This window comes from Ambystoma mexicanum, chromosome 9 (assembly GCF_040938575.1).
Source record: "Ambystoma mexicanum isolate Mex_15411 chromosome 9, UKY_AmexF1_1, whole genome shotgun sequence".
NCBI classification, from domain to species: domain Eukaryota; kingdom Metazoa; phylum Chordata; class Amphibia; order Caudata; family Ambystomatidae; genus Ambystoma; species Ambystoma mexicanum.
Window position 1 is genome coordinate 1,354,532,363 of NC_090931.1, and position 16,715 is coordinate 1,354,549,077.

At 50.3% G+C, this 16,715-nt stretch overlaps 1 protein-coding gene across 2 annotated transcripts in view; it reads left to right on the forward strand.

The window, feature by feature from the left end:
- The window catches only part of LOC138489128 (contactin-associated protein-like 5), a 1,755,478-nt gene that overhangs the window by 1,551,637 nt on the left and 187,126 nt on the right, over positions 1 to 16,715 (forward strand). For both annotated transcript variants that reach the window (XM_069616764.1, XM_069616763.1), the window contains exon 15: positions 399 to 526. In XM_069616764.1, the coding sequence (XP_069472865.1) occupies positions 399 to 526 (128 nt within the window). The remainder of the gene's footprint in view (positions 1 to 398; positions 527 to 16,715) is intronic.

Here is a 16,715-nt window from a genome sequence, read left to right on the forward strand (position 1 = left end):
ACATTTTGGAAAAAGGAAGGTTTTAGCATGACCATGCATTTGTTGTAATGTAAATGTGAGTTGTGTGTCTATTTAAAAGAGAAAGCATTACTCAATTTTTCAGGCTGTACTTTGTTGCCTTAAATTAGATGTTGCCTGTCACTGGATGCACATTTAAAAATAGGCTCCCAAGAGAGAAAGTGTATCTTGTTGAAAAGAATGTTGCTGGGAAATGTAATAGCTATTTCTTGAATGCAGAGAAATGTGTTCTATTATTTCCCTGCCGGCTTCTGAAGTCACAATGTTTGGAATGCATTCATTACCAGTACTACAATTCTGCTTTGCATTTTTGTGAACACACCCCATTCCTCTCAAACGTCACATGAACTTGTAAATACATGCTTTCTTTTGTTTCACAGGGCCAATGACACAGGCCTTCTAACATACAAAGAACATTTACCTGTTGCCCAGATTGTCATTACAGACACAAACAGATCAAATTCTGAAGCCGCGTGGAGAGTTGGCCCGTTGCGTTGCTATGGTGACAGTAAGTTAAGTAAATTAACTAGTTTCTTTTTTCATATGTTGAAGATCTTTATTATTATTTAATTTGTATTGTGGTGTGCATGCTAATAGACTCAGGGTCTGATTACACCAAAGCGTTATGAGACTTGGTACCCATAATCAAGGCTATTGCCCATGGAGTTGTACCGATTGATATAGTAGGGTATTGTAAGGCCTTGTTGGTGAGTTTGCAGAAGAGTACAGAAGGAAAAGTGTATGTGTCAAAGAAAGGGGACAACTTACTTGGGTGGTATGAAGAGGGTGACATGGGCATCATCATTAATCCCAAGATTCCAAGAAATACACCCGCTATCTCCCAATGTCACAACTTGCCTGTAGAGTGTTTTGAAGAAGTAGTTAGTGGGAAACTCTGAGGGTCTTTTGTCACAGGATTGGCCTTAAAGAGGGCATTATAACCATAATTCTAATTGTTCTTTTATAATGCGCTTAATACCAACAAGTATTTTTTAAGCACAGGATCAGGATTCAAACATGTGTTGTACTGGGTTGCATTGCTTCCAAGACAAATGCGTTTCCCCTGAGCTATCCTTCCTCCCCATAGGGGCAAGCTGCAGATGTGTACCCATTCCGTTGAGGAAAGAGATTTCTGAGGAAATTCAGAGGCTTGAAAGCAAAGGGATTATTGAGACAGTGGAGGCCCCAGAGTGGATCTCACTGAAGGTTGTGGTCAGAAATAGTAACGGAGTCTGATGGTTTGTTTGGACACCGACAGTTGTAGAACTGTGTGGTAGTCAACAAGTTCCCTCTTCCCAACATAGGAGAGCTTGTAAGTATGACTGTTGGTGCCACGGTTTCAGTACCTTAAAAGTACCTTCTGTCTTTCACCATGTCATATTTCTCAGAGACTACTCATCTTTCATCACGAAGGAGGGGACCGTCAGATTCAAATTAATGCCATTTGGTGTTGTATCTGCGACATCATTTTTACAGTGGATTATGCATGCTGTTTTGAAGCAGATAAAAGTTGTCATGTATTTTCACAATGACATATTGGTAATAGGAAGAAATATGGTGGAGCATTAAGAAGGTAACCTTCTTGGGAAATAAACATACACCAACTGCAATTTATATTGTGTGTGCGCGCAGTGTGTCTGTAAAAACAACTTGGTTCTGTCTTATTGGTGGAGGACTTGGCAAGTCCCCACACCCACACTCACCTGGCAGCGCTCCTCACACCACTATATACAATTCAGGTCCTTGCGCTGAGTCTCGCCGTCCTTGTTTGCCAATTTCGTTTACTTTTCATTATTGTACGTTGTCCAAGGTCCCTGTAAAACTTACTAGAGTAAGTTTGACTTTACAGAAGAGAAAGTGCCACTTTAGGAGTGCATAGATTGATTACTTAGGGCATAAACTGAGTGCAGAGGGTCTAGCCCCCAAGGGGAGTCTCGATTGGGCAATTTTAGTTCTGGCTCCATCTAGAGACAAGCAGGATGTTATGTCGTTACTAGGCGTTCTTAAAAAATAAATAAAGTTTGTTTTAAACTTTGCTGATAGGTGTAAAAATATCAGAATTTGTGTAAAAAAATGTGCCATTTGCCTGGTCCTCGGAATGTGCTGAGGAATTTGAAGGGCTAAAAAGTGTGATATGAAATGCTCCTACGTTGTGGAGTTTTGACAGAGTGTAAAACTTTCATTATGGCTGATGCCAGCAGTTTGGGTTGCGAGCTGTTTTAATTCCGAAACATAATGGTTGCCAGAGAGTGATTGCATTTGCCTTTAGAGTTCTAAGGCGGGCTGAGATTTGATATTAGTCATAGAGAAAGCGGCCGTGTGTGTTGTTTGGGCAATATCTAGGTTCAAGGCTTTTCGATGTGGCAGAGAGTTTAGAGTATTCAATGACCATAAGCCGTTAGTTTGTATTTTGATCTCGAAGGGCCTAGACTCTCATAGGAATGTATGATTGGTCACAGCCCTGCAAGGACACAATTTTGTTCTGGAATACGTGCTGGGAAAGGAGAATTTTGTTGCATATTACCTTTGTAGGGCTACCTACAGCTGCCTTTATGAAGGTGTTGAAAGTGATATAGAAGATAAAGATGCGACCGTGAGATATTTGCTCTTCGTGGTGGAGCAATCAAAGAACAAGAATGGAAGGATACTGAGGTACCTGACGAGGTTAGAGATGCTCTGCTGAATGACAGTGAGAATCGGTCCATTTTGGACGACTTGAATGCCTTACATTGAATTAGAAATGAGCTTAGTGCATTAGTGGGGTAAGTGTTGAGGTCTGGAAGACTCATGCCACTCCATGGTGTGAGGCACTCTCTATTGGAATTGGACCATGATGATCACTCAGGCATGACCAAGACTAAATGGCGCCTGAGAGTAGACTTTTGATGGCCGGTCTAGACAGTGAGGTGGAAGAATTAGTTAAAAATGGCACTGTGTTTTGTGAGGCTGACAAGATTTTGAAGATGTTTTTACAACATTTGAGGCTGTTTGTGGCCAGGGATAAATTAGGTCCATTAGTGGGCAGAGGAGGCATGAAGAAATATGTCATTGTGCCGGTTGATCTGGACTCCAAGTGGGTAGGAAACTAAGGTTGTGCAAGAGGCATACTCCAGGGCAGTGGTTGAGTTCCTGGACCAAATGATTCAAGGGAAAGGTGACAGAGGAAGCTACTTATTGATAATGGGATAGAATTCACATCCAGGTTAATGAAGGAGTTTTGATCACCACAAGATGGCTATATCCCATCTCGAGACAAATGAGATAGTGGAGTGATTTAATCACAAAGTTATGCATGATGTTCGGATGGTAGTGAGGACAGATTGTTAGGAGTATTTGAGTAGAGGAGTTTGTGCATACAGATTTGCTCCATGTGTCACTACTGGTCTGGTACCTTTTGAGGTTTTGAGGCGTAGGAAAGCGTGTATGTTGGTAAGTCCATCTTGGGTTGTCCAGGAGTTGCCTTGTGGAGTGGGATGAAGGCCTGTTGAAAGTAAAGGGGAGGGAGAGGAAAGAGAGGTGTGATATGCAGAAAGGAGCAAGACTCACATGGGTTACCAAAGGTAAGGGAATGTGGGTGCAGAGCCACACTTTGTCCCAAAAGTACAAAAGTAAGTTTGAAGGACCTGTGTGTGTAACAGGGTGTTAAGTGATGCAGTGGTGCTGGAGGATGTTAGGGTATGGAACAAATGGAGGGTTGCTGTGAAATTATTACAACCCTGCTGCATGTTGTTCAGAACATTATGGTACCGATTCATGGAACAAAGGTGCGCCGAAAAAAGTGGCACAAGCTGGTGCAAGCAGGCGCAAGCGTGAAAAAGGAAGCGATTCATGGAAGTCCCTGCGCGTGTTTTTCTCGGAATGTGCGCCAAACCCATGCGTGATGCACACGGGCGCACACGTCATTGCAACATCCGGAATGCTGTGCGCGACGCGCACAGGAAAAGCGCACAACGTCTGCGCACATACCAAAAAGGGGGTGGGACACGGGGTGTAAAGCACAGAATGGGGAACAACGCGTGAAAAAGAAGGCATAACTGGGGAAGTACTGCAGGGAAATACACGGAACGCCCACACGCACACGAACAACTCGTATTCATGGATTTGAATACGGGAAACAAGCGCACGCTAAAAGACGCGCACAGGCATCAACAAGTCTGCCACAGGAAGGCAGGCGTTAGCGTCCCCGCGCACAGTATAAAAGCGCACACAAACAACAAACACGTACATACCGCTACGATGAATGCCCCATTTGTCGCAGCACTAATCGTGGGACACCGCAGGAGGAGGAGAATAGCCAGGGCCCGCATTTATTCCCCCCGGAGAAGCCTTTTTGGGATGCCTGACGACCAGGTCTACGGCAGGTATAGGTTTCCATCTCGTATCATCCTAGACCTGATCAGGAAGTGGGAAGATGAACTTGCATCCCCCACCCTCTGCTCCCAAGCATTGAGCCCCTTGGAGAAGGTGCTCAATGTCCTGCCTTTTTTGGCAACTGGGTCATTTCAGCAGACTACTGGCATAGTGGGGGTGGTCTCACAGGCCACGCAGTCACGCTGCCTACACCAGGTGTTGGCAATCATGACTGCGCGCCCCTCAGTCCGCAGGCACATATACAGGCCCAGAACACAAGGCAGGCCCTTGTCAAGGAATTTTACAGGATGCACACTTCCCAAAAGTGCTCATTGCCATAGATTGCACCCATGTGGCCCTACGCCCACCTAGGGCCACTGAGCACATCTACCGAAACCGCAAGCACTGACATTCCATGTCAAGGGAATCATCACCTTTGTCTATGCAAACCACCCTCGCTCCACCCATGACAGTTTCATATACAGAATGTCGGCCCTGAGCCGGGCCCTGGAAGCTGGGCAGTATGGTGACACAAGGCTCCTAGGTGAGTACAAACAACCGTGCACATGCATGCATGTCACACATAGACAAATACACAAACCCCAATAATCACAACCATTATCACCTCTCCAGGGGACAGTACCTACCCTCTGAGCAACCACATGATGACGGCAATCCGGAACCCCACCACACCACCCCAGGTAAGATACAACACTGCCTATATTGCAACCATGGACACAGTGGAGCGCACATTCGGAGTGCTCAAGTCACGCTTCCGCTCCCTTGAGCACTCTGGTGGCCAGCTACTCTATGCACCCCCAGTAGTGTGCAGGATCATTGTGGCAGCATGTGTCCTGCACAATGTTGCAACATGGCAGGGCATACCGGTGGACATGGTGGTGCCCCCACATCCCCAACCACAGGCACAGGCGCTGCCCATGGGAGGGGATAGGGCAAGTGGCGAGGCAGCCTGGACCCAGCTTGTGGCCACATTTTTCACCTAAACTCCCACCCCTGCAGAGTGCACACAGGCCTGGCACATACCAGGTGACAATCAATGATGACAAAGAGACAGTCAACTGTCACAACCTTACCACCCTGATAATGTTGCCATGGAAGTGCCAAATTGTGTGCATCCCTAGCTACTCAAACCTAACCAATCCTGTGTGACCAAAAGGTACACATGCAAGGTGTGTATCACACAGACCTGCAAAACAGGTCATGACAATCAATGGTATGTCACACAAAGCCACCAAAACCACAACATGACATGGCAAGCAATGGTAAAACACCAACACAATAACAATAATGTACACATTGACATGTGAAAAATACAAAGTGGCATCAGACAATGATGCCTGACATGGAATCAGATGAAATGACTGACCAACAACCTCACACACAAAGCAAGTCATACCCAAATGCATAACAACAGTTGTAGCTTGAACATAACAATGAATGCCTGTTCACATGCACATGTGCACAGCAAAATAAACACTGCATAATACGTGTGCTGTGTCCATCTCCTGCATGTACAGGATCCACAAATGGTCATAGATCATGTGCTGCAGGGACACAGTGGTCTCCAGAAGGCTAACGGTGTGCACATGTGGACATGGAAAGGTGGTTGTACACGTTGTGGATCATAGTGCAAGTGTGTGTGTCAGTAGGGACATGCACTCAATACATGCATGTGCAATCAAGTGACCATCAGTGTCCTCATCACATGTGAACATTGCCCATGTGTACACCCCAGCATTTCAAACCACAACTATACCCTCACACCTGAAAGGTAAACACAACACATGAACAGCCATTGATCAGCAGAATACATCATGTACATAGGATACCATAATTACAATGTCAGGGTGCCCATCACACTTTGGGGCAAGGCAACTGTCCAACAACAAAATACCCCCCCCCCCCTCACATATCACCATGACCCACTGAACAACTGTGCATGGGGTATGTAGCCTTCATCCTTGAAGTTCACCTGGCCACAGGATCACCCTTCCCCTTTGTCTGCATCTTCCACCTTGTGTGTAAAAAGTGTCCAGCACGCTTAGAGGCCACCTTGACTTGCAAAAACACCAAATCAAAGAGAACTCAAAGCAGGCCAACACAGAAGCCAAGCAAAAAGCCTGTAGGCAGCAAAACAAACCAGAAGAGCATCCAGTAGATGACTTGAAGTAGCAGTACATCACAAAGCGCAAGTACTAGCACAATGATGGAACAACCAAGGTAGCACAGTAAAACAATGTCACAACAGGATGTGTACCATGTGTGGTACATAATATAGAATGATGCACCATGAACTGATGTGTACTGTCACAGCTCCCGTGTACAGGCGCAGGAGTGGCACGAACCAACCACCCCCACCGTGGCGTGGGTGCCTGAGAGGTCAAACTCACACAGGCCTCTGAGACCGTGTGGGGAAGGACGGTCAGGGATATGCAGTCGGGACAGGCATTGGTATACTGGATAACCGGAATGAGGGGCAGGAGAGGGGAGTAGGATTGACAAGGGAAAGTAGGGAATGTACAAAAACATAATAATCACATTAACACATACACAATCAGACCAAATGTGTACATCATGCGCATAGTACCAAATTACTCAAATTGAAGTCAAAGAGAAACTTATCTCTGGGGTGAGTGCTGGCCTCCTAGCTGCACACTCTCAGGTCCGGTAACATGTGCAGTTCAATGCTGCAAAGAGAGCCAGAGTCACTAATCTGTGCGTGCCCATAACACACACACACACCACCATGCATGCCCCAATGTAAAAAAGATACTCTACAAACTATCTGGTGTGGTGCTTCGTACCCATACGTAAGATTCCCCCTGTGATGGTTCATTCACAGTCAATGCAGTAAGTAATGCGCCGGTGGGTGTGTGGCAAATGTAAGACCAATGTGTCAAGATTCACACAACATCCAATGTTCCCTGGGTAAGCATCCAGACACATTTTGCAAGGTACGACTTCAGTACAAGTTGTGTTCCAGCATAACCTAAATAAAGTAGGTAGTGCATGTGGTAATTCAAACCTGTAAATGAAATGCACTGCACACAAGTCTGTCCCTTACTGTCTGTCTCTGTGAGCTGCTTCTTTCCATGTCTTGGAACGCTACATGGCTAACACAACTGCCTCAATGGACCATGTTGGATCGGAGGATATGTGCCATTGCCCCTGCATGTGCCCCTAACAACTTTCCCATCAACTACCCATTACTCCACCAACGCATCTTAGCTGTAATGTGTGCTTCAACACCAATATCTGTCCAAGCTCACCGTCAGTGGTGCTACTTAGCATGCATGTGCAACTGTCCTGGTGGACGGTTTGCTGTGGTGTGGCCCACTTGTGCTGCTCACCTTGCCTGGAGTTGCTTAAAACACGTCAGCTTCTGTATGATGTATGAGCACAATCCCTGTGGCTCTGCCTACGCACACATGTGCATGTTTGCACCACCAAACGTGGCCAGCTTCCAGACATCCAATGGGCCATGTCTGCTGGGAAAGGTGGTATGGAGGCTCATCCCCCTGTGTTTGTCTCCTCAGGCATGTCATGAGTGGACCATGTCAGAAACGTACATCAGAAATCACTCCATCAGTGCAACTTTCCCAGACAAAGTGTGTCAGCCACTGTCTACAGCATGAATTGCATGAAGCACATGTACAGCAAAGATAAGAAACACACTACACAATATATAGCAATTAATGCACACATGAATCATGAAACCACACATCTAGCAAAGGAAGAACTGTGGTCAAAATCACCCCTATCATCCCCACTAGGGGTGTCAACACAAGTAGTACAGCAGCAGACATGCCACAGATATGACAGTCCAAAGCCCTTGTGTAATAGGCTGTAACACCGAACCATCCTTGCGAGCCCATGGATAAGGGAAGCAGGAGTGGCATATGTGAGTCAGGACCCAAAGCTGCAAACACATACACGAGACAAGCTTGAAGGGACCAGCTGGAACAGACAGTGAATGCTTTCAAAAGCCACAAAGCACCACACCGTCACATGAACGAACAACAGACAAGCAATTTTAAACTATATTAACTAATTACACTAACTATCAAAAACCTACATTACCTAATTAAACTAACTATCAAATAGAAACTTAACTAACTAAACTAAAAGAAAAAGAAAAAATGCCCACATACAACCCAGGGGGGAGGCACCCAGGAGGGGGGAGGTACAGGGTGCTGCTCAACACCCACATGCGATGATGTTGAGGAAAAAAAAAAACCTCCATAGGCTCAACGCCGGCACAGCTCGACCTATTTGGGGGATACCTTGTCGTTCAAGTCTGGCTCTTCCTGGAAAGGAGGACATGGCACAGGAGCCTGACCACGCCTAGCCACAGCTTTCCCTCGTCGGCAGCAAGTCTGCCGGATGGGTGAGCCTGGTTCTGTGCGGCGATGACATGTAGGTCTGCATGCAGAACCTCACGTGATACGCGTGCTTCCTATTGCAAGGTAACACGTGTAACACAGAGTTCCGCCTGCAAGGCCTGGCTGGACAACTGATGCACCTCCCGGCAAGCATGTAGCTCAGCCGAGATGGTATGCTCAAGCTGCGCAAACCTCTCCTCTGACCGCTCCCTCTGGGACATCAGAAGGACACCCAGAGTGGATCTGAGGGAAGCATATTCCTCCCTCAGGGCCTCCATGTGTGCCTTTGCATGGGCAGCAATTGCTTGTCGCAGAGACATTTCAGCCTGCGTGCCCTGTTTGAGGCCTCCATGCCCAGCCTGATTGAGCGGGCCGTGGACCATGCTGCCTGATGCTGGAGAAGCACCTGCCTAGCAGGGGGGAGCACGGATTGGGCCACACGCTCCATGCTCACACCGATTTTCTCCATTGCTGCCCCCTGGTGTTCAGAATTGGCAGTCATGTCTTGCTCCCACTCAGTATACAGCGGTTGCGTCCGGTGACCACGTTGCTGGGCTTGACACCTGTGGGACCCAAGGACCGGGTGTCCTCGTTGTGTTGGCACCGCCCGCGGCTGCACAACTACATGCCCCCATCGACATGATGGCCCAGGCACATCAGTGACTGGGGTGGAGGGGGACCCTGCGTCCCGATCCACGACAGGCAGAGGTTGCAAGACTGTCTGACCCCTCAGTGCAGGTATCACGGACAGAGGAGTGCCCACATCAGAATCACTCACCCCTGACATATGGACCTGATGCACATCCAACTCGACATGGACATCAGAGTGGTCATCAGGGCTGGACTCATTGCCAGCCAAAGACAAGATGGACTGTAGCACATGTGGGTTTTTGTGGCCTACCACCCCACGGCCCCCACTTGTGCCGGGTTGCTGTAGTGATAACAACCCTGTGCCTGGCATGACAACACCATCCTCTGGCTCCATTGCATAATCATCGGAAAAGTAGAGAGAAAAAAGGTCACTAAATGTTAGAAGCACACAACACACACACACATAGACATCGCACAATACCAAACACATGAAGCTGACATGTCACACACAAAAGAGAACCTGCCATGCATGCTGGGTGACCTTGACATTGCTTCTGTGAAATGGTGTTATATCGCTCTGAAGTGGGTCGATGCAGGGCAGCACATTTGTACATTACTCACTATCCACATGTACAGTACTTCATGATGTGTATCAGAAAATGTGAAGGCAGTGCAAGGTCAACTTCAGCCATCACGTGCAACGTGCATGCAATGGGTAGCATGGCTGCAAGCAAACCACCCCTCCCCCAAGTGCAAATGCAGGGATGCCTTGTATGGTATCAAAACGATGACAATAGACCTGTGTATTGACAGACAGTGTTGACTAACATCAATTGCAGCATGTGAGTTCAGTGACAACACAGCAGATGATGATGGGACAGTAAGCAGGACACATGATGAAACCTCCGGAGTACACCCACGTGTGAAGAAGACACTACACCAGTTGGACAGAGTCATTGGCCATGAAACAGGCTGAGGCCTGTGACCCACACAGACTGTCACACCCTAAACATGTGTGCGACGCAGGACTGAGCCACAGTGGCCATGGGAAGGCTGATGAAATGTCATGCAATGTAGGTCACCCTAGACACATACTACAATGATCATCCAGTCAAGGACACATAGGGGCATGCATGGAATCCACTTGGAGCATGAATGGGCACTCATGTCCCTGTGGGGCATCTGACCACTGCACAGTCAAGTGAGACACCCTGCATCAAGTACAAAGGATGTACCCCACAGCATATGTCTGGCAGATTGGCTGATGGAAGTTAGCATGTACACAGGACGCATTAACAGGCAAGTACTCAATGGCAAAATTGAAGCAGACCAGTGCAAAGGTGAAAGGGGTGCAGAGGGGGGTGGAGGGGCAAGGGAGCATGCCTACGTGGAGTACCCGCATGCAGGCAGAGGACACATGCACATCAGTTATGCTATGACATAGTCCCAGGGCTGAGAGCAAGGTCACTCCAGGCTACATGCAGAAGGGCCAGTGAGCTGGAACATGGACCGGAGGGGCATCCTGCTGACCAGCATGTGAGTAGGGTGCAATAGTGGTGATGCGGTCAGTCCCCGTCCACTCCACATGTCCACCATCCTGCAGAACAGCCATGCATCAGTGAAGCATTGCATTACTTGCACATCAGAACCATGTACGCATGACATGTAGTGGCATTCATCCACAACACAGCACACAAGTAAAACACAAATGTCCTCAACAAACACGCAGCAACACTCACTGGACTGGGCATCAAAGTCTGGCATCTCGCCCACTCCTTCGACCGATTCAAGTGGTGAGAACTCTGCAATGAGTGACTTGTGCGGAGTGAGGTCTTCCTCCTCAGGTGCAGGCCCACTGCCAGTCACCAGAGTCAAGTTGTAATTTGAGGCACGCTTAGCCTTAGCGCTGCGTTTGAGGTCATTCCAACGCTTTTTGCACTCTTGCGCCGTGCGCACCTCATGGCCAAATGCACTCACGTGTTCCTCAACTTGCTTCCAGTGGGTATCACGGTGGGCAGCCGTAGTCTGACAATCAGGCCCCACTAGCATGTCACGGTTGTGGTCCCGCACGTAGTCCACGAGGAAGTCCAGCAACATCCGCTGTGGCAGGGTCATTGACCGCGACTGTCCTGGTTGGCAGACTCACAACCGGGGTGTTGTTGGCTGCATCAGCCCCTGCACTTGCCAACGCCCGGCTGGTCGGGGTAGCAGATGACATTACTGACCCAGGGACACGTGTCTCGGTCAGAACAGCCCTGCATGCACCTACGGTTTGCCTCCTGCCCTGTTGGAAATCTTCCAAGAACTCTTCAAGTGCCAACGCAGCCTGTGCTGGCAGACCCTGAGCCTGGGTGGTGGTGTCCACAGCTGCACCTTCAGCTACCACTACCCTTGGGCCCGTGGCAGTCGATGAAACGGACTGCCGGGCCACACGGTCGCCAGTGCCAGATGCACAGGCTGCATCTCCCTGAACCACAGGGGGTGGTGGCATGACTGCACTGACACATGGTGCAACATCGTGCACAAGTGGCGCACCCCTGCCTCTTCCCCCTCTGCAGCCACCCTGGACACCCTGGAGTCCCCCTACTCCCTGGTCACCCGGCCACATCCCTGACCACGCCCGCCACGAGGAGTATGCCCAGCTGAGGCGCCCCTCACCTTTGGTGGCCTCCCAACCATGGCACAGATGGAGTAGTGCCGGCACAGATGGAGGAGTGCCAATGGGAGGTGTACACCACAATTGCCCTGGGCAATTGGGGTGAAGGGGGTGGGATGCAAGATGTTAACAGCACCCCTGCACCTGGAGGCTGTATGTTACTCCGGTGATGTAGTGATGGGTGACGCAACGCTCAGGCACCACAAAACTGCAGTAAAACCGTGCACGCAACCCCTGCAGCCTACATGCGTGGAATTAACCTCCCGCAGTACGCAGTGGCACCCAGGAACACGAAAAACAAGTACGCATGGGACACGCAGGCTACTATGACCTCGGAAATGGGTATGCAATACACAGGGGCACCCGCAGTGGGAAAAATAGCATGCGCGACTCACCGTCAGACTAGCACGATGATGAAAAACACGCATAGCCAAAACCCCCGCCAAAAGAAGAGATGCGTCCTTGATCCGCTGTGAAGTTGTGATGGCGCGCGAAACAACACGAAGTAGCAAGACACACGTCGGTCTCCACAAAAGGCACGTACAGTAACTGCTGGCACCGCTCACCTTTAACCCGTGCTGAGGGAAACGCCCGCACGCATCGTGTCACTTACGCGCGTATGCCCTTTCCTCGGATTACATGCATTCACACATGGACATGCAGTTTTTTCACGCACTGAACCACTATGCACATGTCATGAGGGAAACGCCCGCGTGCGTAACGTCACTAGATGCGCTTACGCGCTAAGGGCCTTTCCTCGGATTTCACGCTGATGTGCACTTTTTTCACGTGCCAACTCACTCCGTATCAAGCTGGCCACACAAAAACACATGGAAGACCACGCTCCTGCCCAAAAGGCTATTTTCCTGCCCCCAAGAGCCCCGGGCACGCTCCCACCTGCCATCTGCTGCTGCCTGCCTGCTGCCCAAGTGCCCTGCTATTTGGTGCCTGCACTTCAGCCATCTGTAGGGGTCCAGTTGCTGTGTCCAGCCCTGCTGGAACAGAAGACTCCCGACTGGGATACCATCGCTCCACAGCCCAGCCCCAGGACCCAGTTGCCCACCCACGCCTGCCTCGGGGGTCACCATCCAAGACCACTGGCGACCCACAGCCAGAGAGGCAGATGGCCACCAGCTTCAGTGAGAAGGAAGTTTGTGTCCTGGTGGAGCATGTCCTGGGGCATTATGATGCCCTCTTCGGAACATCACGCGCCAACAAGGAAGGACGCGATAGGATCTGGGAGGACGTAGTTGTTGCCATCAACGCGGATGGTGTGGCAACCCACGACATCAAGTACGTCCGGAAGCGCTGGGAGGACTTCAGGTCCAGGACCATCTACAAGGCTCGGTGCCTCGTGAAGGCAGAGGATGCAGAAGGGTGCGGGTCAGCATGAGCAACATCCAGATGAGGGTCCTGGAACGCATAGGCCCAACGCTCCACACCCAGATCCTTCAGAGGCAGACCCTTCTGGAGTTGAGCGGTAAGTGGCCAAGCATTGCTGTGTGAGACAGGGCATGTTGCAGTGTGCTGGTAGTCTGATACTTGCCTGTATGTGTGACATAGGCCATGTATGGATGTGTGTGTGCAGGGACATCATGGTCATGCATGTGAGACCAGTAATGTGTAAACCACATGGATGGTGCATGTGTTACAATGCAACATGGGGAGCTGTATGCGGAATGCACACATGAATGCATGCCAGTCTATGTTCTTGGACATGGAGGGGGGGTGAGGGATGGGTGCTGCTCCAATGTACATGTATGGTGCACATGTGTGTGTGTCTGAGAAGTGTGTGTGTGACTTTGAAACAGCATGGATGCATGACACATGTCCGTGCCGATGTGTAGATTCACTCATGCAGTGCGGTCACCGTTGTATCCACCGTGTATGTGGTGTACGAGCCATGATGCATGACCCTCCAGTGATGTGTGTGCATGGGATCAGTATGAGCCATGATGCATGTGAGTTTTAAGGCAACATTTTGGTTAACCGAGGCCATTGTACATGGATGCTGATGTTGATTACATGTGCTGTGCCTGTTTCTGCATGTGTGTTGCGTGCATTCACCCATGTGTTGTGCAGGGGCAGGATGGAATTGATGTTTGACAATGCCACTCATGTATTATTGCTTCCTGTCTAGGGGACTATTGTACAGTACCCTGATGCTTATGTTCTATGTCTCCCTCTATGCAGCGTCCAGTGAAGAAGAGGGCAGAGACGGCGCTGTGGAGCTAAGCGGCGGGGATGCCCCCACCAGGTGGCGACGCAAGGCCCAGCCACCCTCCCAGGAATTGCCATCATCCAGGAGAGAGGGGACTGGTGCCACGTCTGCCACTACGGTTGTAGCGAAAGGGCCGGGTGAGCCCCCACAGGGGCTTGCAATGGCGGAAGACGGTGCAGAGACATCCAGGTTGGTGGTCTCCACAGAGGAGGAGGAGCCCGCTACTGAGCTGCACATGGGGCCTGCTGGGGGTAGTACCACTGGTGCAAGTGGTGCAGTCCAGCGCCAGGGTCAGGAGGCAGCACAGGTCACCGCGGAGGGGCCTGTGCATGTCGCTGTCCATGACCCTGTGACTGCACCACCATGCACCAGCAGGGATGCCCCTTCCCAGGCCCGTCCGCAGGTAGGGGGGAGGCCCACGTCATCTGCCTCTCCTCTACCTGTGGACGAGGAGTCCCATGAACGTATGGTCTCCGTCCTGATTGGTGTCACGTTGCGCACGCATGTCATTCATGATGACGTGCGTGCTTCCTGGGGGGAGCACACACGCCATCACGAAGAGCAGCATTGAGACATGGCACAGTTGGGAGGGGCACTGGTTGGTGGGTTCCTACATGTGTCACGCACTCTGGCGGACCTCTCCTCCTCTGTGGAGACTATGCACCAGTCGTTCTCCTGCCGTCTTCCAGCCCAGATTCCACCAGGGCACCCTGTGGACCTGGCCCGACCAACCCGTCACAGTCGGGAGTCAGCGGTCCAGCAGGGGTGGACACCCCAACCACTGGAGACCAGCAGATGGAGGATGTGCAGGCATCATCGGCCAGGGAAGATGGACAGCAGCAGCAGGCTCTAGGTGGGAGCAATGATGGCACAGGGCCATCAACATCAGAGGGGCAGGCATTGGCCAGAGGGCAGGAGGACCCTGAAATGGGTGTGTCTTCCATGTGGCTGCGGTTGGGCCAGCGTATAGATGCAGAGCAGCGGCGGGCGGAAGAGGCACGGCTCACAATGGTCAGGGCACTGAGGCGGGCTGAGTGCCTCGAGGCTATTCGCAGGGAGTTGGAGTCCAACATGGCATCGTCCCTGCGAACCCTCTGGGCCATGGAAGAGGACCGCCTCCAGGACATTGACCAGGAGTTCTATCATGCCCTGGCCCGGGACATCGGAAAGTGAGCCGTCGGACTAGCCTGCCGCCATTGTAAATAGTTTTTAGTGGTAGGTTTCATTTTCGTTTTCATTTCTTTTGGGGTGATTGGACTATGCCCCACAATTTTGTATATAGTTATTTCTTAGGTAGTTTCTTACATAGGTTTCAGTTCTTTTGTTGGGCTCAAGGACCCTTTCAAAATTGCTAGTACATAGTTGTACTTTGGATTTATGTGTACATTTTCTTTGGATTTCACCATGGGGCAATGGAATTTGATTTTTACGTTTCCTTTGGATTTGTTTTGGTGGACAGAGAATTTGGACCATTTTTCTTTAGGATATATTTGGATTGCATCTACATTTCATTTTTCATATTTTTGGACATGCATTTCATTTCATGTTTGTATTATGTTTTTGCCTTTCATTTCATTACATTGATTTTGTTTATAATACATTTTAATATTTTAATTCCATGTGTGGGATTCGCTCATTGGGTTCATGCATGTCAAAATGTGGTTTTACACAATCTATGGCAAACAGTGTGTGTGTGTGACAGAAATGTGTTGATGTACAGGGTTGACTTTTGATTTGTGGCCTGACATAGGCATGTTGGTGTGGGGTGGATTGTTGAAATCATTGCATATCAAGACTGGGTGGCGTGCTGTGGTATTTTGGTGCACATGAGGCCCATGATTGTGCAGCTTCCTTTCGTGTTGCTGGGGGACATGAGTCGGGGCCTGCTGGCAGGTGCCCCTCAATGCTGGGTGGATGGTGGTGCTGGGGGACATGAGTCGGGGCCTGCTGGCAGGTGCCCCTCAATGCTGGGTGGATGGGGGTTCTGGGGGACATGAATCGGTGACTGCTGGCAGGTGCCCCTCAATGCTGGGTGGATGGGGGTGCTGGGGGACATCAGTCGGGGCCTGCTGGCAGGTGCCCCTCAATGCTGGGTGGATAGGGGTGCTGGGGGAAATGAGTCGGGGCCTGCTGGCAGGTGCCCCTCAATGCTGGGTGGGTGGGGTTGCTGGGGGACAAGAGTCAGGGCCTGCTGGCAGGTGCCCCTCAATGCTGGGTGGATGGGGGTTCTGGGGGACATGAGTCGGGGCCTGCTGGTAGGTGCCCCTCAATGCTGGGTGGATGGGGGTGCTGGGGGACCTGAGTCGGGGCGTGCTGGCAGGTGCCCCTCACTGCTGGGTTGATGGGGGTGCTGGGGAACATGAGTCAGTGCTCACATGTGCGTGGTGACATGTGGACTGGCTGGGGGCTTCGCCTGGGTGGATGGGCTGCCTGTGGGGCATGGCCAGGGGTGCAGTGTGTACCCCTTTGTTGGTGT